The sequence below is a fragment of the Pseudophryne corroboree genome, chromosome 9 (assembly GCF_028390025.1).
Source record: "Pseudophryne corroboree isolate aPseCor3 chromosome 9, aPseCor3.hap2, whole genome shotgun sequence".
NCBI lineage: Eukaryota > Metazoa > Chordata > Amphibia > Anura > Myobatrachidae > Pseudophryne > Pseudophryne corroboree.
Window position 1 is genome coordinate 231,735,656 of NC_086452.1, and position 27,562 is coordinate 231,763,217.

General features: G+C 43.7%; 1 protein-coding gene across 1 annotated transcript in view; it reads right to left on the reverse strand.

Moving 5' to 3' along the window:
- Nucleotides 1-27,562, reverse strand: part of LOC134957928 (complement factor H-like) — a 198,292-nt gene that overhangs the window by 81,242 nt on the left and 89,488 nt on the right. Inside the window, exons 3-5 of the mRNA XM_063940177.1 lie at nt 18,189-18,294; nt 5,143-5,219; nt 1,307-1,492 (exon numbers count right to left, since the gene is read on the reverse strand). Coding sequence (XP_063796247.1) covers nt 1,307-1,492; nt 5,143-5,219; nt 18,189-18,294 — 369 coding nt within the window. The remainder of the gene's footprint in view (nt 1-1,306; nt 1,493-5,142; nt 5,220-18,188; nt 18,295-27,562) is intronic.

The following is a 27,562-nucleotide window of genomic DNA, read 5'->3' on the forward strand; positions in this document are numbered from 1 at the left end:
CTGAAAAAACAGGCTTAGCGTGCCCTGTGGCTGATTAAAACCACAGTGCACTTTCATACCTCTTCCCCTTAGTCCATTAATTTCCATAGGTTTTTCAATAATTATCTAGACCAGTGGTTCCCAAACTGGGTGCCTCGGGCCCTTGCAGGGGTACCCTGGATTGGTAGTCCAAGACCAATTCCAATTATTTAGATTTACTGTAACTGGCAAAACCAGTGCTTGTGGTGTCCCAGCATAAAACAGAACATGTGGACAAATAGAAGTGAATCCTGTCCCTTACCACATTACTGACCCTAGGAATGACATATAAACACAATTTACTTCATTTAATATTTATTTCTGAATTTCTCAATAAGAATGTTTGGCCTAGGGGTGCTGTGATACTCTAGGTCGTGACTCAAAAAAAGTGTGGGAACTACTGATCTAGGCAGTAATAACTCAGATTTTAGTGTTTTGGAAAACATGAAGCTTATTACTTTCAGCAATATATTTAGGTACAACATCTGATTTCTAGATACACATCCAGTAGCTCATGCAGGCCTGTACATATTTTATGTATGAAATGCAGATATGAACTGCATAAAAAATGCATTTACTTGTGTATGCAAAGCTGCATGTACTGTATCTTAATACAGGTTGAGTATCCCATATCCAAATATTCCGAAATACGGAATATTCCGAAATACGGACTTTTTTGAGTGAGAGTGAGATAGTGAAACCTTTGTTTTTTGATGGCTCAATGTACACAAACTTTGTTTAAAACACAAAATTATTAAATATATTGTATTAAATGACCTTCAGGCTGTGTATATAAGGTGTATATGAAACATAAATGAATTGTGTGAATGTAGACACACTTTGCTTAATACACAAAATTATTAAAAATATTGGCTAAAATTACCTTCAGGCTGTGTGTATAAGGTGTATATGAAACATAAATGTATTCTGTGCTTAGACTTGGGTCCTATCACCATGATATCTCATTATGGTATGCAATTATTCCAAAATACGGAAAAATCCCATATCCAAAATACCTCTGGTCCCAAGCATTTTGGATAAGGGAGACTCAACCTGTATATGTATAACATAGCATACTATGTGAAATATATGTACAGCACATTGGCGTATAAATAGTGGGTGTAGAATGTGCAGTGCACACGGGATCCTGGGTCCAGCCAGGAGCTCAAATAGCATCCAAAGAACTATGATGATAAAAGGTCACAATTATTAGTCACTAGGCTTACACCACTGCGAATAAGAAAAAGTTACTAACCCTTTGGAAATTCTTAAATTAACATCACCTCACCTTTACAAGTAGGAGGGTCAATATTCCATGTTCCATTTGTGGTGCAGAAAATTTCAGATGGCCCATTAAGCTCATTCATTGGATTCTTGCATTTCAATTGTATTACATGGCCTACAGAAAATTCACCATCAAACACAGTAGTCAAAACTGTTAGGCTGTCATCCATCACTGGGGGGCATAGGCGAACTGTTATAAATGAAAAAAAGAAAATATGGATTAAGAGATAAAGTAAACTTAAAGAAAATGCAAAGGTAGATCATTTAGTTTAAGGTAATTTAGCATAAAAGATAAGTCTGAAGGAATACATTTGCTGGAGGGAATAACTGAAGTTTTGTTAAGCAAGTGAGGAAATGTGTGCTTGAAAAGAGACCACTGTTAGCAGAGAAAGGTGTCAAGTCAGGGTGGTGCTATACTACTTCCCTGTGTGAAATGTCACCATGGCAACCCCTCTTTCAAATGCTACAAAAATAATTGTACTGAATATAAAAGTATATACTGTATTTACTAGGAAGTGTACCTTATGAATCACTAGATTTCAGCCTAATAAGTATAGGAATTTGTGGCGTGAGGTGATTGCATTGGCAGAGTTACAGAAGGTAGCTCCTGGCTGATGATACAGATGGAGCCAGCGTTATCTTTGCTGGCTGAGGCGCAGACGTGCACTCCCAGCGTGACTAAGCGATCCGTCCGTGACTAAGCGATCCGTCCGCCTAGTCACACCGGGAGTGCACGGAGCCGCTTCCCATTGTAAGCATCTCTGTCTAGGCACGCGCGCCTGCCCGTACGAATGGAGACGCTCTCTATTCAAGTGAATGTGCCAACCAATCAGCTCCTAAATGACATTTTTCGAATACACGGCAGGATGTAGTGGAGTCCGAGATCACCGAAGATGCTGGATACTGGACGATCTCAGACTTTTTTTTAAAGGACAGTCACTTACAAGGCATGGTTTTGCCTTGTAAGTGTTTGCCTCTTCATAAAAGAAAGTCAGAGATCGCCGCATCCTGCACCTCCAGCGATCTCGGACTCCATTGCATCCCATCGACAGTCTGTAAAATGATAGGGCAGATTGATTAATACTTTATCTCTCTCCAGTCTTTGATAAATCTCATCCTCACTGTAAATACCTTATTCACATAGGGCCTCACTTGTAGTCAGGTGAAAATTCAGCTAAAGAGGGAACATTTGCGCTACTCAGAGATTTTTGAGAGACCAATAGTATCTGGAGCTCACTCATATATTGTCCTCATCAACTGCCTGGCTACAAAAAAAAAACTATACCAGACTGCTTTGATTTGCACAACAGGTAATGCTGAGCTGTGTGCAGTCACTTTTCTTCTCAAGCTGCTCCAACTACTGTGTCTCAAACGCTGTGAAACATTAACAGTAGGAGGTGTTTCATATTCACACATGAAATCTTAGTTGCAAGGAGCAGTGACTCAGATGGGTGTGGATTATTAGCTCTACACTAAAAAGGTCTACAGTCAGTAGGTCTACCACTAATGGTAGACATGCATTAGGTCGACAGGGTCAAAAGGTTGATATAGAAAAGGTAGCTGTTGCCAATAGCAACAAATTAGATTATAGATATCATTTGTCTGTTGTATTATAGAAAATGATGGTTAAAATCTGATTGATTGATTGATTGATTGATTGATTGATTGCTATGGGCAACATCACCACTTGTCTGTTTTAGAAGCGTTAGTAAAACTATCCCCCAGTGTGTCATGCTGTGTGATGGTGGGTCACAGTTACCATCACAGTATCCCCCAACGTGTCATGCTGTGTGATGGTGGGTCACAGTTACCATCACAGTATCCCCCAACGTGTCATGCTGTGTGATGGTGGGTCACAGTTACCTTCACAGTATCCCCCAATGTGTCATGCTGTGTGATGGTGGGTCACAGTTACCATCACAGTATCCCCCAACGTGTCATGCTGTGTGATGGTGGGTCACAGTTACCTTCACAGTATCCTTCAATGTGTCATGCTGTGTGATGGTGGGTCACAGTTACCTTCACAGTATCCTTCAATGTGTCATGCTGTGTGATGGTGGGTCACAGTTACCTTCACAGTATCCTTCAATGTGTCATGCTGTGTTATGGTGGGTCACAGTTACCATCACAGTATCCTTCAATGTGTCATGCTGTGTGATGGTGGGTCACAGTTACCATCACAGTATCCCCCAATGTGTCATGCTGTGTGATGGTGGATCACAGTTACCATCACAGTATCCCCCAACGTGTCATGCTGTGTGATGGTGGGTCACAGTTACCATCACAGTATCCCCCAACGTGTCATGCTGTGTGATGGTGGGTCACAGTTACCATCACAGTATCCCCCAACGTGTCATGCTGTGTGATGGTGGGTCACAGTTACCATCACAGTATCCCCGGATGTGTCATGCTGTGTGATGGTGGGTCACAGTTACCTTCACAGTATCCCCCAATGTGTCATGCTGTGTGATGGTGGGTCACAGTTACCATCACAGTATCCCCGGATGTGTCATGCTGTGTGATGGTGGATCACAGTTACCATCACAGTATCCCCCAACGTGTCATGCTGTGTGATGGTGGGTCACAGTTACCTTCACAGTATCCCCCAATGTGTCATGCTGTGTGATGGTGGGTCACAGTTACCTTCACAGTATCCCCCAATGTGTCATGCTGTGTGATGGTGGGTCACAGTTACCTTCACAGTATCCTTCAATGTGTCATGCTGTGTGATGGTGGGTCACAGTTACCATCACAGTATCCCCCAATGTGTCATGCTGTGTGATGGTGGGTCACAGTTACCATCACAGTATCCCCCAATGTGTCATGCTGTGTGATGGTGGGTCACAGTTACCATCACAGTATCCCCCAATGTGTCATGCTGTGTGATGGTGGGTCACAGTTACCATCACAGTATCCTTCAATGTGTCATGCTGTGTGATGGTGGGTCACAGTTACCATCACAGTATCCCCCAACGTGTCATGCTGTGTGATGGTGGATCACAGTTACCATCACAGTATCCCCCAACGTGTCATGCTGTGTGATGGTGGGTCACAGTTACCATCACAGTATCCCCGGATGTGTCATGCTGTGTGATGGTGGGTCACAGTTACCATCACAGTATCCCCCAACGTGTCATGCTGTGTGATGGTGGGTCACAGTTACCATCACAGTATCCCCCAACGTGTCATGCTGTGTGATGGTGGGTCACAGTTACCATCACAGTATCCCCCAATGTGTCATGCTGTGTGATGGTGGGTCACAGTTACAATCACAGTATCCCCCAACGTGTCATGCTGTGTGATGGTGGGTCACAGTTACCATCACAGTATCCCCCAACGTGTCATGCTGTGTGATGGTGGGTCACAGTTACCTTCACAGTATCCCCCAATGTGTCATGCTGTGTGATGGTGGGTCACAGTTACCTTCACAGTATCCCCCAATGTGTCATGCTGTGTGATGGTGGGTCACAGTTACCATCACAGTATCCCCCAATGTGTCATGCTGTGTGATGGTGGGTCACAGTTACCTTCACAGTATCCCCCAATGTGTCATGCTGTGTGATGGTGGGTCACAGTTACCTTCACAGTATCCCCCAATGTGTCATGCTGTGTGATGGTGGGTCACAGTTACCATCACAGTACCCCCCAACGTGTCATGCTGTGTGATGGTGGGTCACAGTTACCATCACAGTATCCCCCAACGTGTCATGCTGTGTGATGGAAGGTCACAGTTACCTTCACAGTATCCCCCAATGTGTCATGCTGTGTGATGGTGGGTCACAGTTACCATCACAGTATCCCCCAATGTGTCATGCTGTGTTATGGTGGGTCCACAGTTACCTTCACAGTGTGGACGCTCATTTGTCCATCCCGTTGCTGTGCATTCTCGCTTTCTGTGTTTTGTAATCATCTGATATCTAGATTATAAAAACATAAAATCAATGTAAAGTAAGATATGTACTTTAATTAGTGCCATATTACCAAATAGGCATAGTAGGCACCAGCCTATGGGCCCCGCGCCTTTCAGGGGCCCTGCGACAACGACTCAAAATAATATTGATTTGATCTTGAATGAAAGTTACAATCAAGCTTTCTTAAATTGTCTCCAAAAGATAGAAAAAATGAATCAACTCAAAAGGGTAAATTTATTAAAACTTCTAAAAATGAAAAGTGGTGATGTTGCCTATAGCAACCAATCATATTCTGTCTATCATTTCTTTATTGCATCCTAGAAAATGATTGGTTTCTAAGGGCAACATCACCACTTTGAATTTTAGAAGCTTTAGTAAATATACCCCAAAGAAATGAAAACTTTACATTATAGACTCTATAGAGCAGTGGTTTCCAAACTTTTTTGAATCATGGCGCCCTAGAATATCAGAATTTTTTTCACGGCACCCCTAGGCCAAAAATTTCTTATTGAGAAATTTAGAAAGAAATATTACATTAAGTAGATCGCGTTTATATGTCATCTTTAGGGTCAGTTGTGTGGTGAGGGACAAGATTTGCTTCTGTTTGACCACATATTTTATGACTGGCAGCCACCAGCACTGGCTTTGCCTATTATACTGACCATGAATAATTTGAATTGGTCCTGGACCACCAACCCAGGGCACCCCTGCAAGTGTCCCGAGGCACCCCAGGGAGCCACGGCACACAGTTTGGGAACCTCTGCTATAGAGAAAATACTGTTTAATGTAATGGTCCCATTAACAACTTAAAGAACATAGACCATAGACATCAGATACACATTACAGTTTCCAGATTTTAGACTGTTGGTTGGTAAAATTAAAAATGTATTAGGAGATAATTTGCAAAGTAGGCCCCAAGATTTGGACTGCCTAGGGGCCTCCACAGGGTTTAATCCGGCACTGACTTTAATATTTAGCTTGTTCTGAATATTAACGAATGGTGACAAAATTAATTTACTTGACAACCAAATATCAAAAAATATTACAAGCTGCTATGTCCTAAGCATAATTAATTAGCTTAATTTGACATCAGTTAAAAGTAAGTGAATGATTTATTAAAGTTTTTTAGATTTGAAATGATTTAGGGAGTATCAAATTAATATTAAGATTTTAATGCAAATGTATTTATTAAAAAGTCACTATGCTTTTATATTAAAATGAAGGTATGGTATTTACACACAGTCAGGTAAGAACTATAGTTGTCATCTGATGAATAGACTGAGTGATAGATTCAGAGGGCCCGATTAAAGTTAGACGTAAAGTGTGCGCAATACTGCTGTTGGCGCAGCTGAGCCATTATTTGCTACTGCACATGCACACATTTTCCTGGAAAACCCCATGGCACATGATAACCTCACTGTTCTATTACGCACAGGGTCACTGGTATCACAAATCAAATAATCGAGCGATGGGCGTTCCTGGGCAGTGACAGGGAGGGGCCCCAAAGAACACAGAAAAACCTCTACCATGTGGCCATATTATGGGAGTGTAGTGAGTGTCTGGAAATGGCCTGCATTCTCAGATGCACAGCCACTTGCGCAGAGGCCATGTACAGACGGAGACACTGTGCCTGCCATAGGCTGGTGCAAGTGTCAAAGGTGGTCATGATGGTGCGCCGATGGTGGGCTTTCCAGATCAGGGTACTGGGAGGGGCCATGGCCAATGCAGGGAGGTGTGGCCAGTCCCCCTTTTTAGGATATATAAAAAATATGCCTTTGCCGCACAGATAGGTGAGGGAAGGAGGGCTGATGTGCGATCAATCACCCTCTTTTCCTCCCACACATTACACAGGAAAAGAGAGGTGGCTGCTTCTGCAGCTGCCTCTCTCCCAGCACAGCACACAGCAGCTCCTGTCTCTCCTCACTCCAAGCGCCGCTGTCTATAATGGGGAATGGGCAGGGCAGCAGGAACAGGGTAAAGAGCACCCAACCCGCTTAGCACTACTTGCCTAGAGCCATCGGGGGTCATTCCGAGTTGATCGCTCGCTAGCTGCTTTTAGCAGCATTCCACACGCTAGGCCGCCACCCTCTGGGAGTGTATCTTAGCTTAGCAGAATTGCGAACGAAAGATTAGCAGACTTGCTACTAAAAAATTTCATGCTGTTTCTGAGTAGCTCCAGACCTACTTCTATCTTGCGATGACTGCAGTCAGTTTAGTTCCTGGTCTGACGTCACAAACATGCCCTGCGTTCGGCCAGCCACTCCCCCGTTTCTCCAGCCACTCCTGAATTTTTGCCTAGCACACCTGCGTTTTTTTAGCACACTCCCTGAAAACGCAGAGTTGCCGCCCAGAAACACCCACTTCTTGTCAATCATACTACGATCACTCGAGCGACTGAAAAACATTGCTCCAGCTTGGGTAAAACTACAAAGTTTTGTGTGAAAGTACTTAGCGCATGCGCTCTGCGTACCATGGCCCTCATTCCGAGTTGATCGCTCGCAAGGCGAATTTAGCAGAGTTGCTCACGCTAAGCCTACGCCTACTGGGAGTGTATCTTAGCTTCTTAAAATTGCGACCGATGTATTCGCAATATTGCGATTACAAACTACTTAGCAGTTTCAGAGTAGCTTCAGACTTACTCGGTATCTGCGATCAGTTCAGTGCTTGTCGTTCCTGGTTTGACGTCATAAACACACCCAGCGTTCGCCCAGACACTCCCCCGTTTCTCCGGCCACTCCTGCGTTTTTTCCGGAAACGGTAGCGTTTTTATCCACACGCCCCTAAAACGCCGTGTTTCCGCCCAGTAACACCCATTTCCTGTCAATCACACTACGATCGCCGGAGCGAAGAAAAAGCCGTGAGTAAAAATACTATCTTCATTGTAAAATTACTTGGCGCAGTCGCAGTGCGATTATTGCGCATGCGTACTAAGCGGAATTTCACTGCGATGCGATGAAAATTACCGAGCGAACGACTCGGAATGAGGGCCCATGTGCATGCGCATAATTGCCGTTTTTTCACTTGATCGCTGCGCTGCGAAAATTGGCAGCGAGCGAACAACTCGGAATGACCACCATTGTCTGAATTACATTGTGCACAGGCAATGAACGTGGGCATCTCAGGGCTTGCAGTCTCCGATGCTAGTATTTGCATATTGGGGGTAATTCCAAGTTGATCACAGCAGGAAATTTTTTAGCAGTTGGGCAAAACCATGTGCACTGCAGGGGGGGGGGGGGGGGCAGATATAACATTTGCAGAAAGAGTTAGATTTGGGTGGGTTATTTTGTTTCTGTGCAGGGTAAATACTGGCTGCTTTATTTTTAGACTGCAATTTAGATTGCAGATTGAACTCACCACACCCACATCTATCTCTCTCTGCACATGTTATATCTGCCTCCCCTGCAGTGAACATGGTTTTGCCCAACTGCTAAAAAATTTCCTGCTACGATCAACTTGGAATTACCCCCATTGTTGCTCCCACGACTCCGGCAAAGAGTGTTACTGCAGACACCATAGTGCCCACCCCTGAATGAGGCCCAGAATCTGATAAGCAAAGTGATGTGCAGGAATTTCTTTGCAAATCACAGGTTTAATGTTTTGCTTTGCCACACTAGTGATGCTCAGAATTGCATACCTCCCAACAATTCCCTCTCCAGGAGGGACAGATTGCTCTGCTTCTGGACTTTTTTCTTAATTTATGATTGTCTACACCTGTGTTTAACAGGTTAATGGATAAGAAAGGTGTTTCAGCACAGGTGATGGCAATCATAAATTAAGAGAGAAGTCCAGGAGCAGAGCATTCTGTCCCTCCTAGAGAGGGTCATGTTGGGAGGTATGGAATTGTTTTAAAGTGTTTCTTATTCATGTTCAACTAACTGGTTTGAAAATGACATAGAAATCCTTGCATTTTAGATAGATTAAAAATGTGAACAATCAGAATAGGTCACATCAAGCCATTTTGAAAGAATAAGTTCAAATATGATCAAACTTCAGTGATTACTGAAAATTGTATTGATTTTTTCCATGTTAATGGTGAAAATTAATTTGAAAACAATGTGTCCAGTATTTACCCAGCATGCAAAAAATAATTATATGCACCCCTTGCTTTGCAGAAAATGTTTGTCTAAGTGCAAAGGTATACACGGTTTCTTGCTTTGCTTCCAGCTGAGAATCAGCCCCAATGAGTCTCTGTAAAGCTGCATGGAAGTACATTTTCAGATTGATCTTGTCGTTTTTAGATTACAGGGTATTCCCAGTAGTATGCATCTTAGTTACAACTCCACTTACACTTGAATGGGCATAACTGAGCAGCAACAGGGCACTTGCACTTAGGATAATTTGAATGAGGACATTTCAATGTGTCACGATTCGGGTATCTGGACGCCATTACCTGCCGTTTAGGTGTCTTCTGAGACTGGCCCAGCGTTCCAAATCCGGATCTCATCTGTGTCAACACTCTGCACATCCCTCCTGTCATTCTGAGACACTACCACAGCGGCGCCATGTTTGAATCCAACATGGCGTCTCCCGTCCTCCGCGGCCTCCGCCGCCATTACTGTGTTATTGCTGCAGGTTCTCAGAATCATGTATCATGCCTGCCGCGGCCTCTGCTGCCCTCCAAGTGTCTCAGCATATAATTGTCATCTGGCGTCTCCTGTCCTCCGCGGCCGGCGCCGCCATGTTGGATTTGATCACATGCTCCAATTCCTCCAATCCACCGTTGCTGGAATCTGCATAATTGCCTAGCCAATGCCTGCATAGCAGCAGGTATAAGTATCCTGTGTCTAGGCCAGATAGATGTCAGTGCTTTGAATGTCATACCTTGTTCCAGTCTCTCTCTCCTGTGGCTTGTTTCTCCAGGTTCCAGTTCCTGTCTCCAGCATCCACAAAGAGACCCGCACCTGCTTTCCATCCTGCGGTGCAGCCTGACTTTGCAATCCTCTGTGACTGATCCAGCTTTCAGCTATTACCTCGTTTGCTTCCAGCTTCCAAGCTTGCAGCTATTAACCCATCTGTTTCCAGCAACCTGCTTCCAACAGAATTCAGCCTCCTTAAAGAGCCAGTGTTCTCCCAGCGGATTTCTACTTACCAGCAGTATCCACTACCACCGGTAACCACTCTTCATTTCATCTGTTTCCACGCACCCTAGCATCTTTCAGTTTTAACTCCGTGTCTCCACCATCTGGCTGGTTCCGTCCAGTGACTCCTACAGTGCATTCCAGTTACCAGCATCATCTCATACACCTACTGGCGTGTTCCTCGGTTGTCTCCACTACTACAGCCTGGCCTGGTAAGGTTATTCTACCAAAGGACTATAACACCTGTTCTGCAACCTACCAGTGCCCTGTGATACCTTTTATGGTTTAGTGATCCAGGAACTGTATTATCTGCCACTGCTAATTCTGACTGTGAACGCTGTTGTGATTATACAGAGTCTGTTTAATAAACTTTCATTTGACTTTTAACCTGCTTGTCATGGTCACACCTTCGGGTTTCCTTCCACACTTACATGTCCAGGGGTCTGATTAAACCATCTAAGTTTAACTTTGTTCCAGCCCCTACAACTGAGGCTTCCTCCTGTCAGCCTAAACCCTCAGTTGTGACAGTAAGCACTGACCATATGAATCCAGCCGGAGACCAGGATCAAGCGGCTAGACCTATGCAAGAACTGGCAGCCAGACTCGAACATCAGGAGGCTGCACAAGGTCACATCATCCGCTGTCTCCAGGATCTCTCTACTCGGCTGGATGGGATTCAGACGACCCTCCGTGGACCTGGCACGTCTGGTGCGTCCACCACAGTGACTCCAGCTGTAACCCCACCCACCTTGCCCATTTCCATACCACGTCTTCATCTTCCAACGCCAGCAAAATTTGACGGATCTCCAAGGTTCTGCAGGGGATTTCTTAACCAATGCGAAATCCATTTTGAGCTTCAATCTGGCAACTTCCCCAGTGACCGTACCAAAGTTGCTTATATTATTTCTCTCCTCAGTGGCTCAGCCCTTGATTGGGCATCACCGTTATGGGAGAAGTCTGATCCCCTGCTGTCCTCCTATACTGACTTTGTAGCATCATTCAGGCGCATCTTCGACGAGCCGGGCCGGGTTTCCTCTGCTTCATCTGAGATTCTCCGTCTACGCCAGGGAACACGTACTGTGGGACAGTATCTTATACAGTTCAAAATCCTGGCATCTGAACTGGCCTGGAACGACGAGGCCCTGTATGCTGCATTCTGGCATGGCTTGTCAGAACGCATTAAAGATGAGTTAGCTACCAGAGACTTGCCTTCTAAGTTGGATGAGCTAATTTCACTATGCACGAAGGTTGATCTACGGTTCAGAGAGAGAGCAACCGAGCGAGGAAGATCATCCGTTCCTAAATCTTCTGCTCCTCCCCCTCGTCAACCATCTCCATCCAAGGATGAGCCTATGCAAATTGGTCGTTCCCGTCTATCTCCCGCTGAGCGCCGAAGACGCCTCTCCGAGTCTCTATGTCTCTACTGTGCAGCTCCGTCGCACACTATCAACGCTTGTCCCAAACGTTCGGGACTCCAGATCCTAGCTCGCCAAGGAGAGGGCCGGCTAGGAGTAATGATCTCCTCTCCATCTCCTCATGATTGTAACCTCCCAGTGTCACTCCAAATTGCTCAATGTTACAGGAACGTCATTGCCCTCCTTGATTCTGGAGCAGCTGGGAATTTCATAACCGAAGCTTATGTTAAACGGTGGTCCCTACCCACCGAGAGACTGTCCTCGTCCATCTCTTTGACTGCCGTGGATGGCAGCAAGATTTTTGACGCAGTCATTTCCTTAAGGACTCTTCCAGTTCGTCTGAGAGTGGGAGTTCTTCATACTGAGTATATTTCTTTTCTAGTGATTCCAAGAGCCACACATCCAGTGGTTTTAGGCCTTCCATGGCTCCGTCTCCACAACCCATCGATTGACTGGACGACTACGCAAATACTGGCATGGGGTCCCTCCTGTGCTGAGACTTGTTTAGCCAAAGTTCTTCCTGTTTGTTCTTCCTTCCCCAGGTCATCTGATGTTCCGCCTCCTCCATATCAAGACTTCATGGACGTGTTTAGTAAAGCCTCTGCTGATATCCTTCCTCCTCATAGAGAATGGGACTGCCCAATCGACCTCATTCCAGGGAAGGTTCCACCGCGAGGCCGAACTTATCCGTTGTCTCTGCCTGAGACACACTCCATGGAAGAGTACATCAAAGAGAACCTGGCGAAGGGTTTCATACGACCATCTTCTTCTCCAGCCGGCGCAGGCTTCTTCTTCGTTAAGAAGAAAGACGGTGGTCTGCGTCCGTGCATCGACTACAGAGGTCTGAACGACATTACCGTCAAGAACCGATACCCTTTACCCCTGATTACCGAGCTCTTTGATAGAGTTAGTGGTGCAACCATTTTTACAAAGCTGGACTTGAGGGGTGCCTACAATCTCATCCGAATCCGTGAGGGTGACGAGTGGAAGACCGCCTTTAACACCCGTGACGGACATTATGAGTACCTCGTCATGCCCTTCGGATTGAGCAACGCTCCAGCAGTCTTCCAGCACTTCGTGAATGAGATCTTCAGGGACATCTTGTACCGCCATGTCGTGGTTTATCTAGATGACATCCTCATCTTTGCTAATAATCTCGAAGATCATCGTTTCTGGGTAAAAGAGGTTCTTTCCCGTCTCCGTGTCAATCACCTCTATTGTAAATTGGAGAAGTGTGTGTTTGAAGTTAAAACCATTCCGTTTCTAGGTTACATTGTGTCCGGTTCCGGACTAGAGATGGATCCTGAGAAACTCCAAGCAATCCAGAATTGGCCTATACCCTTAACCCTCAAAGGGGTCCAGAGGTTCTTAGGGTTCGCCAATTATTATAGAAAATTTATACGAGACTTTTCCACCATTGTGGTGCCTATCACTGCATTAACCAAGAAAGGTGCTAATCCGTCCAAGTGGTCCGAGGAAGCTACGCAGGCCTTTCACCTTCTGAAGCAACGGTTCATCTCTGCACCAGTTCTGAAACAGCCCGACACTGACTCTCCTTTTATCTTAGAGGTAGATGCCTCCTCCGTTGGAGTAGGAGCAGTGTTATCCCAGAGGGCCAAAGATGGACATCTACATCCTTGCAGTTTCTTCTCCCGGAAGTTCTCCCCAGCTGAGCGCAACTATGCCATTGGCGATCAGGAGTTGCTGGCCATCAAGCTCGCTCTGGAGGAGTGGAGATACCTGTTGGAGGGAGCTTCCCACTCAATCACCATACTTACCGACCACAAAAATCTTTTATATCTCAAAGGCGCACAATGTCTTAATCCTTGTCAGGCCAGATGGGCACTTTTCTTTTCTAGGTTTGACTTTAAACTCCAGTTCTGTCCGGGTTCTCAGAATCGTAAGGCCGATGCCCTTTCCCGCTCATGGGAGCAAGAAAATGAGTCCGAGTCTGCAGACAAGCATCCTATTATTAATCCGTTGGCATTCTCCACGGTAGGGATGGACTCTACGCCTCCACCAGGGAAAAGTTTTGTTAAGCCAGTTCTAAGGAAGAAGCTCATGCATTGGGCCCATGCTTCCCGTTTTGCTGGACATACAGGCATTCAAAAAACCCTTGAATTTATTTCTAGGTCCTACTGGTGGCCAACTCTGAAGAAGGACGTTATGGAATTTATTGCCTCCTGCCCAAAGTGTGCCCAACACAAAGTCTCCCGCCAGTCGCCTGCGGGGCAACTGGTTCCATTATCTGTTCCCCGTCGACCATGGACCCATTTGTCGATGGACTTTGTTTCCGATCTACCTATCTGCAACAAGTTTAATACCATCTGGGTGGTAGTTGACCGGTTCACCAAGATGGCACATTTCATCCCTCTCACCGGTCTTCCGTCAGCTTCCAAGTTGGCTCAAGTATTTATACAAGAGATCTTCCGACTTCACGGTCTTCCTGAAGAGATCATCTCGGATCGTGGAGTACAATTTGTAGCCAAATTTTGGCGAAGTTTGTGTCAAGCCCTCCAAGTCAAGTTAAAGTTTTCCACGGCTTACCATCCTCAGACCAATGGTCAAACCGAGAGGGTGAATCAGGACTTGGAGGCCTTCCTCCGTATATATGTGTCTTCCTCTCACGATGACTGGGTTCAACTCCTTCCTTGGGCCGAGTTCAGCCACAACAATCAATACCATTCCTCATCTTCTTCTACACCATTCTTCATTAATTATGGATTCCACCCTAAAGTCCCAGAATTCCAACCGCTTCCCGCAACTTCTGTTCCAGCAGTGGATGTCACCTTGCGTCAGTTTTCAAATAACTGGAGGAACGTCCGCGCAGCCCTGCTTAAAGCCTCATCCAGGTATAAGAAGTTTGCCGATAGGAAGCGTAGAGCGGTTCCTGCTCTCAAGGTGGGTGATCGTGTGTGGTTGTCCACGAAGAATTTGAGGTTGAGAGTTCCCAGCATGAAATTTGCACCTCGCTACATCGGTCCCTTCAAGATTGAACAAGTCATCAATCCTGTTGCCTACAGATTACAGTTACCACCCTTCTTGAAAATACCCAGGACATTTCATGTTTCCTTGTTGAAACCGCTGATCCTAAATCGGTTTCATTCCGCACTTCCTCCAGCTCCCAAAGTTCAGACTCAACGGGGAGTCGAGTACGAGGTGGCCAAGATTTTGGACTCACGTTTCCGTTACGGTCAGCTACAGTATCTCATTGACTGGAAGGGCTATGGTCCTGAAGAACGCTCCTGGACCAATGCCTCAGACGTCCATGCTCCTGCCTTGGTCCGAAATTTCCACTCAAAGGTTCCTTTAAAGCCTAAGAAGTGTCCTGGGGCCACTCCTAAAGGGGGGGGTGCTGTCACGATCCGGGTATCTGGACGCCATTACCTGCCGTTTAGGTGTCTTCTGAGACTGGCCCAGCGTTCCAAATCCGGATCTCATCTGTGTCAACACTCTGCACATCCCTCCTGTCATTCTGAGACACTACCACAGCGGCGCCATGTTTGAATCCAACATGGCGTCTCCCGTCCTCCGCGGCCTCCGCCGCCATTACTGTGTTATTGCTGCAGGTTCTCAGAATCATGTATCATGCCTGCCGCGGCCTCTGCTGCCCTCCAAGTGTCTCAGCATATAATTGTCATCTGGCGTCTCCTGTCCTCCGCGGCCGGCGCCGCCATTATCATTATGTTAGCACATTTCATTTCAAACCAGTTTTCCCTCCAGGTTCCAGCATGGGCGCAGCCATGTTGGATTTGATCACATGCTCCAATTCCTCCAATCCACCGTTGCTGGAATCTGCATAATTGCCTAGCCAATGCCTGCATAGCAGCAGGTATAAGTATCCTGTGTCTAGGCCAGATAGATGTCAGTGCTTTGAATGTCATACCTTGTTCCAGTCTCTCTCTCCTGTGGCTTGTTTCTCCAGGTTCCAGTTCCTGTCTCCAGCATCCACAAAGAGACCCGCACCTGCTTTCCATCCTGCGGTGCAGCCTGACTTTGCAATCCTCTGTGACTGATCCAGCTTTCAGCTATTACCTCGTTTGCTTCCAGCTTCCAAGCTTGCAGCTATTAACCCATCTGTTTCCAGCAACCTGCTTCCAACAGAATTCAGCCTCCTTAAAGAGCCAGTGTTCTCCCAGTGGATTTCTACTTACCAGCAGTATCCACTACCACCGGTAACCACTCTTCATTTCATCTGTTTCCACGCACCCTAGCATCTTTCAGTTTTAACTCCGTGTCTCCACCATCTGGCTGGTTCCGTCCAGTGACTCCTACAGTGCATTCCAGTTACCAGCATCATCTCATACACCTACTGGCGTGTTCCTCGGTTGTCTCCACTACTACAGCCTGGCCTGGTAAGGTTATTCTACCAAAGGACTATAACACCTGTTCTGCAACCTACCAGTGCCCTGTGATACCTTTTATGGTTTAGTGATCCAGGAACTGTATTATCTGCCACTGCTAATTCTGACTGTGAACGCTGTTGTGATTATACGGAGTCTGTTTAATAAACTTTCATTTGACTTTTAACCTGCTTGTCATGGTCACACCTTCGGGTTTCCTTCCACACTTACATGTCCAGGGGTCTGATTAAACCATCTAAGTTTAACTTCGTTCCAGCCCCTACAACTGAGGCTTCCTCCCGTCAGCCTAAACCCTCAGTTGTGACACAATGACATGTACTGTAGGCAGATGTGGGCTATTAATGCGGATCCACTATTAATGTTTCTCTAAGTGGGATTGCTAAGGGGAGGGGAACCATGAGGAATGTCAGGATTGTCTCACATCATAGTCACTCGTTACAGTATTGTAGTTAATTTATATATCCATCTGATTTTAGTCACATCTCTTGCACCAAATATGGCTATTTGAACAAGTGTATGGCTAGAGGCAGGTTTGTCACATAGGTGCAGGCAACTCGATATGCAAGGAATATGTGCATTTAATTCCAGTATCAGGGTAACTGTGGCCGTCTTGCGTGCAACTCATCGGTAATATTTACAGTCCGTACATTAACAAAATGTTAAAAATATTGTATAATTTTCCATGTAGACTGGAACAGTTTACTGTACAGTACTTAACATTTTTAACTGAAAGCTGAACATGTCCATTTCAAATGTAACTTTTGTCTTCTACTTAACAGCTTGCCAATCATAAAATACACATCCCTGTGGTCATACCAGAAAATAATTTCAACATTTTCAAGACAGGGTCCACCATACTTCATACTAAGTTATATATAGGGAATACTGCACATATATACTAAAGGATACCTCCCAACTGTATTGAGGAATTAATCAATACTTTGCGTGCGCCTTCGGCTATGAGAGCTGCTGGGAATGCCCCAGTCCCTCTCCCCAGTGAAGAGATGCCACGACCTCTGTTCATCACATGGTCTGCTAATTAGAGCAGCATGTGAAGGGGGCTTCCCTACTCCCCCCGCCCCCCCCCCCCCCCACACCGACCTATCACGGGACACTGGGGGTCATTCCGAGTTGATTGCTCGCTAGCTACTTTTAGCAGCCGTGCAAACGCATAGTCGCCGCCCACGGGGGAGTGTATTTTCGCTTTGCAAGTGTGCGAATGCGTGTGCAGCCGAGCGGTGTGCAAAAGTTTTTTGCAGTTTCTGAGTAGCTCTGGACTTACTCAGCCCTTGCGATCACTTCAGCCTGTCCGGTCCCGGAACTGACGTCAGACACCCGCCCAGCAAATGCTTGGACATGCATTCGTTTTTCCAAACACTCACAGAAAACAGTCAGTTGACACCCATAAATGCCTTCTTCCTGTCAATCTCCTTGCGATCGGCTGTGCGAATGGATTCTTCATTAAATCCATCGCCCAGCAATGATTTGCTTTGTACGACGCGCGTGCGCATTGTGGTGGATACGCATGCACAGTAGTGACCTGTTCGCTGTGCTGCGAAAAGCAGCAGCGAGCCATCAACTCGGAATGATCCCCACTGAGCGAGGGTAATTGAATTCCCTCCTTAAGGCCCATACACACTGGGTGATTTTGAGCTAAAAGCAGGTCACTTTTGGTTTGTTGAGCTGCTTTCAGCTCAAAGCCGCCCAGTGTGTATGCACAAGCGATGAGTGGTGAGTGCTGATGTGTGCTCCCGCTTCATCGCTGGCGGGCGCCATTCATCTACTGGTATTACCAGTAGATGAGCGGCGGGGTGAACGGCTTTCCATTAGGTCCTGCTATGGTAAGCCATTCACCCCCGCTGACATCGCTGGGCAGGGGGGAAAAGCGCTCAGTGTATATGCGCTGAGCGCTTTTCAGCCCAGCGATGTCAGCGATCATCGATGTGCATACACTCTGGTGAACAGTGTGTACGCACCTTTAGAATGATATACTTCCTGTTAGCATTTGCAAAGAATAATTAAAACAAACATTTTCTGTATGAGGTTTGAGAAAATTATTTGTACTTGTCAAACTCTTCATCTTTATTTGTTTACAACATTTATCTACAGTAGACTCACCCTTCATTACAAGAGTATTCCACAACAGCTCCAAATACAAATGCCTCTTCATTTATTAGCTCAAATTTGCCAAAAAGAATATCACCAGGATTACCACATGGTCTTTCTGTTAAGAGAATACATTAAGAATTTCTAACAATACATTACTATAATAAATATCAACTTTATTTTTAAATCAAATATGACTTTTGAGCTGGGAAATTGGTCTTCATATGCAATACACACAAAGCAACTAAGAGAAGAAGAAGGCTCTAGTGTGGAGCGTTCCTTTAAATTTAATTTGTATTACAAAATATAGCTATTATTATGAAATGAATATCAATCTCCTAAGTGTGGTAGAAATTCTATAGAAGTCAAATTCTGTAGTACCATGATTACAATCCACGTTTTAAGAATATCCAAGCTTAAAAGGCACTTACTGTACTTCTATGTTAAGAAAGTGTATGAAGGAAAAAGAAAGCAGTTATGTACATGGTCATATATGATGTCAATTTGAATTTGCATCAAAACAATTAAGTTCCCTTAAATAATGATGTGTGTATTTTGACACTGTAACTTATTACAGTAATAGCACCGAAAATAGCTGCTGTCAGGTTCCGCACCACTATAGTATGAGCTGGTTCACACGAGTAATCTTTTATTCTGTGATGTAAAATAAAGTGCCTCTTTTACTACAATTTGGTCTGCTGGTTTCCAGCTGAATATTGATGAAGATATATATTGACAATTCTGGAGAAATTAGCTTGGTAGAGGGCTTAGTGGTGCAGTGTTTTGGGTGCTTAAAATAATCACACACAGCTTTTCAGGTAAATTAATTTTTTTTTAACCTTTTCTGGCAGCATTTAATATAAATGAAAAATAACAAACAACCTAGCCCTCACTGAGGGTGTAGTAGGGTATGACGGCGGCCGGGCTCTCGGCGGCCAGCATACTTGTACCGGAATCCCGACCGCCGGCATACTGACAGCTGGGCGAGCGCAAATGAGCCCTTTGTGGGCTCGCTGCGCTTGCCACGCTGTGGGTACGGTGGCGTGCTACGTGCACCACGCTATCTATTCTCCCTCCAGGGGGGGGGGGGGGGAGGGAGAAAAGGTGTTGGTATGCCGGCTGTCTGGATTCCGGCGCCGGTATACTTTGCGCTGGGATCCCGACAGCCGGCAAACTGAAGACCATCCCTCACTGAGGGTACTAGCTTGACCCCTCTCTATAATGAGCAGCTAGTCTGCATGCAAAGTCTCACTTAAAAGTCTCAGTCCTGTTTCTTACAGGTAAGGCATCCCGTTCACTTTCTCAAAGTCCTTCCTACCTCTGGCAGATTTAGACATGGACCTCTAGCCTTCTCAGACTCAATGCCCACTGGCTTGGCTTCTTCTCAGCAACATAATCACAGCCACACTGGCTTCCTGGCACACTACGCTCTTCTGTTGCCACAGAAGCCTTACTAACTTTCACAACCCCACCTGGGCTGTTTACACAGCCTGCAGCCTCACCTGACACTCTGCAGCTTTTAGGTGTAGGTGTAGTAACACCTGCTTTTTCTTCTGTGTAGGTGGATTCCCTCAGACCCACACAGAATCCATGGCTCACTACTGCCATTTATGTACATATTGCCACTATATAAAGATATAATTTTAAGATTATAGTTTTCTTTTATACGCAGTTGATAATACTTGAAATTACACTAATATTATTATCTTTTGACACTTATATGCCTACACAGATGTTTTCTCATTAACCTCATGAGGTGGAGGTATAATATTACACTATTGCCGTCTCTCATATTCAACAAATTGCCGTCTCTCATATACAGCTAGCAATATTTGCATAAAAAAAGATCATGAGATGAAACACAATCATTCATAAATCTTAGGCATTATACTACAGCATGCTCTTTCTGGTTTATAGTGAATTGGATTAGGAGTAGGAACACATACCCAGATATCCCATTAGACTTCCAACTCTGCAAACTTCATGCCCTTAGCTACAGACTCAGTATGACCTACAGGCATCTTTTGCTTAACTCAAAAAGCTCAAGATAAGCGATGCAATGTATTGATAGTATCAGAGTTTATGGTACTGTACATCCTTCTTGTTACTATTTCTAAACAACCTGGACACCTAGGAGCAGGGCCCTGGGCCTAGGTGACCTAGGCACTTGCCTAGGGTGACCTAGCTACATAGTACATTTCTCTGGACAGTGCAGAAATCCAGCAACCAGTGTTTTTTTGTAGCTTTGTGTACTGTATATCCATGCAAGCCAGACTAGTAAAGGTGTTATTTGTATTTATAACCAGTACCATAACTAGACATTTTGGTGCCCTGTGCCAGATAGAAAATTGGTGCCCCCCCCATATTCGAAATAGGGAGAGTGCATGCTGCATGCACGTGGCATAAATAAAGGGCTGTAACTTCGTGGGGAAGTGTCCATTATTCACATTACAGCGCACAGTAGTCTCCATTATTCACATTACATTGCACTGTAGTGTCCATTATTCACATTACACAGCACAGTAGTCTCCATTATTCACATTACACAGCACAGTAGTCTTCATTATTCACATTACACAGCACAGTAGTGTCCATTATTCACATTACACAGCACAGTAGTGTCTATTAGTCACATTACATAGCACAGTAGTCTCCATTATTCACATTACACTGCACAGTAGTGTCCATTAGTCACATTACACAGCACAGTAGTCTCCATTAGTCACATTACACAGCACAGTAGTGTCCATTATTCACATTACACAGCACAGTAGTCTCCATTATTCACATTACACAGCACAGTAGTCTTCATTATTCACATTACACAGCACAGTAGTGTCCATTATTCACATTACACAGCACAGTAGTGTCTATTAGTCACATTACACAGCACAGTAGTGACCATTAGTCACATTACACAGCACAGTAGTGTCTATTAGTCACATTACATAGCACAGTAGTCTCCATTAGTCACATTACACTGCACAGTAGTGTCTATTAGTCACATTACACAGCACAGTAGTCTCCATTATTCACATTACACAGCACAGTAGTGTCCATTATTCTTATTACAGCGCACAGTAGTGTCCATTATTCACATTACACAGCACAGTAGTGTCTATTAGGCACATTACAGAGCTCAGTAGTCTCCATTATTCACATTACACTGCACAGTAGTCTCCATTATTCACATTACACAGCACAGTAGTCTCCATTATTCACATTACACTGCACAGTAGTGTCCATTAGTCACATTACACAGCACAGTAGTCTCCATTATTCACATTACACAGCACAGTGTCTCCATTAGTCACATTACACCGCAGTGTAGTGTCCATTATTCACATTACACAGCACAGTAGTCTCCATTATTCACATTACATTGCACTGTAGTGTCCATTATTCACATTACACAGCACAGTAGTCTCCATTATTCACATTACACAGCACAGTAGTGACCATTAGTCACATTACACAGCACAGTAGTGTCTATTAGTCACATTACACAGCACAGTAGTCTCAATTATTCACATTACAGCGCACAGTAGTCTCCATTATTCACATTACATTGCACTGTAGTGTCCATTATTCACATTACACAGCACAGTAGTCTCCATTATTCACATTACACAGCACAGTAGTCTTCATTATTCACATTACACAGCACAGTAGTGTCCATTATTCACATTACACAGCACAGTAGTGTCTATTAGTCACATTGCACAGCACAGTAGTGACCATTAGTCACATTACACAGCACAGTAGTGTCTATTAGTCACATTACACAGCACAGTAGTCTCCATTAGTCACATTACACAGCACAGTAGTGTCTATTATTCACATTACACAGCACAGTAGTGTCTATTAGTCACATTACACAGCACAGTAGTCTCCATTATTCACATTACACAGCACAGTAGTGTCCATTATTCTTATTACAGCGCACAGTAGTGTCCATTATTCACATTACACAGCACAGTAGTGTCTATTAGGCACATTACAGAGCACAGTAGTCTCCATTATTCACATTACACTGCACAGTAGTGTCCATTAGTCACATTACACAGCACAGTAGTCTCCATTATTCACATTACACAGCACAGTGTCTCCATTAGTCACATTACACCGCACAGTAGTGTCCATTATTCACATTACACAGCACAGTAGTCTCCATTATTCACATTACATTGCACTGTAGTGTCCATTATTCACATTACACAGCACAGTAGTCTCCATTATTCACATTACACAGCACAGTAGTGACCATTAGTCACATTACACAGCACAGTAGTGTCTATTAGTCACATTACACAGCACAGTAGTCTCCATTAGTCACATTACACAGCACAGTAGTGTCTATTATTCACATTACACAGCACAGTAGTGTCTATTAGTCACATTACACAGCACAGTAGTGACCATTAGTCACATTACACTGCACAGTAGTGTCTATTAGTCACATTACACAGCACAGTAGTCTCCATTATTCACATTACACAGCACAGTAGTGTCCATTATTCACATTACACAGCACAGTAGTCTCCATTATTCACATTACACAGCACAGTAGTGACCATTAGTCACATTACACAACACAGTAGTGTCTATTAGTCACATTACACAGCACAGTAGTCTCCATTAGTCACATTACACAGCACAGTAGTGTCCATTAGTCACATTACACAGCACAGTAGTGTCTATTATTCACATTACATAGCACAGTAGTCTCCAATATTCACATTACACAGCACAGTAGTGTCCATTATTCTTATTACAGCGCACAGTAGTGTCCATTATTCACATTACACAGCACAGTAGTGTCTATTAGGCACATTACAGAGCACAGTAGTCTCCATTATTCACATTACACAGCACATTGTCTCCATTAGTCACATTACACCGCACAGTAGTGTCCATTATTCACATTACACAGCACAGTAGTCTCCATTATTCACATTACACTGCACAGTGTCTCCATTATTCACATTACACAGCACAGTAGTCTCCATTATTCACATTACACTGCACAGTAGTGTCCATTAGTCACATTACACAGCACAGTAGTCTCCATTATTCACATTACACAGCACAGTAGTCTTCATTATTCACATTACACAGCACAGTAGTGTCCATTATTCACATTACACAGCACAGTAGTGTCTATTAGTCACATTGCACAGCACAGTAGTGACCATTAGTCACATTACACAGCACAGTAGTGTCTATTAGTCACATTACACAGCACAGTAGTCTCCATTAGTCACATTACACAGCACAGTAGTGTCTATTATTCACATTACACAGCACAGTAGTGTCTATTAGTCACATTACACAGCACAGTAGTCTCCATTATTCACATTACACAGCACAGTAGTGTCCATTATTCTTATTACAGCGCACAGTAGTGTCCATTATTCACATTACACAGCACAGTAGTGTCTATTAGGCACATTACAGAGCACAGTAGTCTCCATTATTCACATTACACTGCACAGTAGTGTCCATTAGTCACATTACACAGCACAGTAGTCTCCATTATTCACATTACACAGCACAGTGTCTCCATTAGTCACATTACACCGCACAGTAGTGTCCATTATTCACATTACACAGCACAGTAGTCTCCATTATTCACATTACATTGCACTGTAGTGTCCATTATTCACATTACACAGCACAGTAGTCTCCATTATTCACATTACACAGCACAGTAGTGACCATTAGTCACATTACACAGCACAGTAGTGTCTATTAGTCACATTACACAGCACAGTAGTCTCCATTAGTCACATTACACAGCACAGTAGTGTCTATTATTCACATTACACAGCACAGTAGTGTCTATTAGTCACATTACACAGCACAGTAGTGACCATTAGTCACATTACACTGCACAGTAGTGTCTATTAGTCACATTACACAGCACAGTAGTCTCCATTATTCACATTACACAGCACAGTAGTGTCCATTATTCACATTACACAGCACAGTAGTCTCCATTATTCACATTACACAGCACAGTAGTGACCATTAGTCACATTACACAACACAGTAGTGTCTATTAGTCACATTACACAGCACAGTAGTCTCCATTAGTCACATTACACAGCACAGTAGTGTCCATTAGTCACATTACACAGCACAGTAGTGTCTATTATTCACATTACATAGCACAGTAGTCTCCAATATTCACATTACACAGCACAGAAGTGTCCATTATTCTTATTACAGCGCACAGTAGTGTCCATTATTCACATTACACAGCACAGTAGTGTCTATTAGGCACATTACACAGCACAGTAGTCTCCATTATTCACATTACACAGCACATTGTCTCCATTAGTCACATTACACCGCACAGTAGTGTCCATTATTCACATTACACAGCACAGTAGTCTCCATTATTCACATTACACTGCACAGTGTCTCCATTATTCACATTACACAGCACAGTAGTCTCCATTATTCACATTACACTGCACAGTAGTGTCCATTAGTCACATTACACAGCACAGTAGTCTCCATTATTCACATTACACAGCACAGTAGTGTCCATTAGTCACATTACACAGCACAGTAGTCTCCATTATTCACATTACACAGCACAGTAGTGTCCATTAGTCACATTACACAGCACAGTAGTGTCTATTAGTCACATTACGCAGCACAGTAGTGTCCATTAGTCACATTACACAGCACATTAGTGTCTATTAGTCACATTACACTGCAAAGTAGTCTCCATTATTCACATTACAAAGCACAGTAGTCTCCATTATTCACTTTACACAGCACAGTAGTCTCCATTATTCACATTACACAGCACAGTAGTCCCCATTATTCACTTTACATTGCACAGTAGTCTCCATTATTCACACTACACAGCACAGTAGTCTCCATTATTCACACTACACAGCACAGTAGTCTCCATTATTCACATTACACAGCACAGTAGTCTCCATTATTCACATTACACAGCACAGTAGTCTCCATTATTCACATTACACAGCACAGTAGTCTCCATTATTCACATTACACAGCACAGTAGTCTCCATTATTCACATTACACAGCACAGTAGTCTCCATTATTCACATTACACAGCACAGTAGTGTCTATTAGTCACATTACACAGCACAGTAGTCTCTATTATTCACATTACACAGCACAGTAGTGTCCATTAGTCACATTACACAGCACAGTAGTGTCCATTATTCACATTACACAGCACAGTAGTGTCTATTAGTCACATTACACAGCACAGTAGTCTCTATTATTCACATTACACAGCACAGTAGTGTCTATTAGTCACATTACACAGCACAGTAGTCTCCATTATTCACATTACACAGCACAGTAGTCTACATTATTCACTTTGCACAGCACAGTAGTCTCCATTATTCACATTACACAGCACAGTAGTCTTCATTATTCACATTACACAGCACAGTAGTGTCCATTATTCACATTACACAGCACAGTAGTGTCTATTAGTCACATTACACAGCACAGTAGTGACCATTAGTCACATTACACAGCACAGTAGTGTCTATTAGTCACATTACACAGCACAGTAGTCTCCATTAGTCACATTACACAGCACAGTAGTGTCTATTATTCACATTACACAGCACAGTAGTGTCTATTAGTCACATTACACAGCACAGTAGTCTCCATTATTCACATTACACAGCACAGTAGTGTCCATTATTCTTATTATAGCGCACAGTAGTGTCCATTATTCACATTACACAGCACAGTAGTGTCTATTAGGCACATTACAGAGCACAGTAGTCTCCATTATTCACATTACACTGCACAGTAGTGTCCATTAGTCACATTACACAGCACAGTAGTCTCCATTATTCACATTACACAGCACAGTGTCTCCATTAGTCACATTACACCGCACAGTAGTGTCCATTATTCACATTACACAGCACAGTTGTCTCCATTATTCACATTACATTGCACAGTAGTCTCCATTATTCACATTACACAGCACAGTGTCTCCATTAGTCACATTACACTGCACAGTAGTGTCCATTATTCACATTACACAGCACAGTAGTCTCCATTATTCACATTACACTGCACAGTGTCTCCATTATTCACATTACACAGCACAGTAGTCTCCATTATTCACATTACACTGCACAGTAGTGTCCATTAGTCACATTACACAGCACAGTAGTCTCCATTATTCACATTACACAGCACAGTAGTGTCCATTAGTCACATTACACAGCACAGTAGTCTCCATTATTCACATTACACAGCACAGTAGTGTCCATTAGTCACATTACACAGCACAGTAGTGTCTATTAGTCACATTACACAGCACAGTATTGTCCATTAGTCACATTACACAGCACAGTAGTGTCTATTAGTCACATTACACTGCAAAGTAGTCTCCATTATTCACATTACAAAGCACAGTAGTCTCCATTATTCACTTTACACAGCACAGTAGTCTCCATTATTCACATTACACAGCACAGTAGTCCCCATTATTCACTTTACATTGCACAGTAGTCTCCATTATTCACACTACACAGCACAGTAGTCTCCATTATTCACACTACACAGCACAGTAGTCTCCATTATTCACATTACACAGCACAGTAGTGTCCATTATTCACATTACACAGCACAGTAGTCTCCATTATTCACATTACACAGCACAGTAGTCTCCATTATTCACATTACACAGCACAGTAGTCTCCATTATTTACATTACACAGCACAGTAGTCTCCATTATTCACATTACACAGCACAGTAGTGTCTATTAGTCACATTACACAGCACAGTAGTCTCTATTATTCACATTACACAGCACAGTAGTGTCCATTAGTCACATTACACAGCACAGTAGTGTCCATTATTCACATTACACAGCACAGTAGTGTCTATTAGTCACATTACACTGCACAGTAGTCTCTATTATTCACATTACACAGCACAGTAGTGTCTATTAGTCACATTACACAGCACAGTAGTCTCCATTATTCACATTACACAGCACAGTAGTCTACATTATTCACTTTACACAGCACAGTAGTCTCCATTATTCACATTACACAGCACAGTAGTCTCCATTATTCACATTACACAGCACAGTAGTGTCCATTAGTCACATTACACAGCACAGTAGTGTCCATTATTCACATTACACAGCACAGTAGTGTCTATTAGTCACATTACACAGCACAGTAGTCTCTATTATTCACATTACACAGCACAGTAGTGTCTATTAGTCACATTACACAGCACAGTAGTCTCCATTATTCACATTACACAGCACAGTAGTCTCCATTATTCACATTACACAGCACAGTAGTCTACATTATTCACTTTACACAGCACAGTAGTCTCCATTATTCACATTAC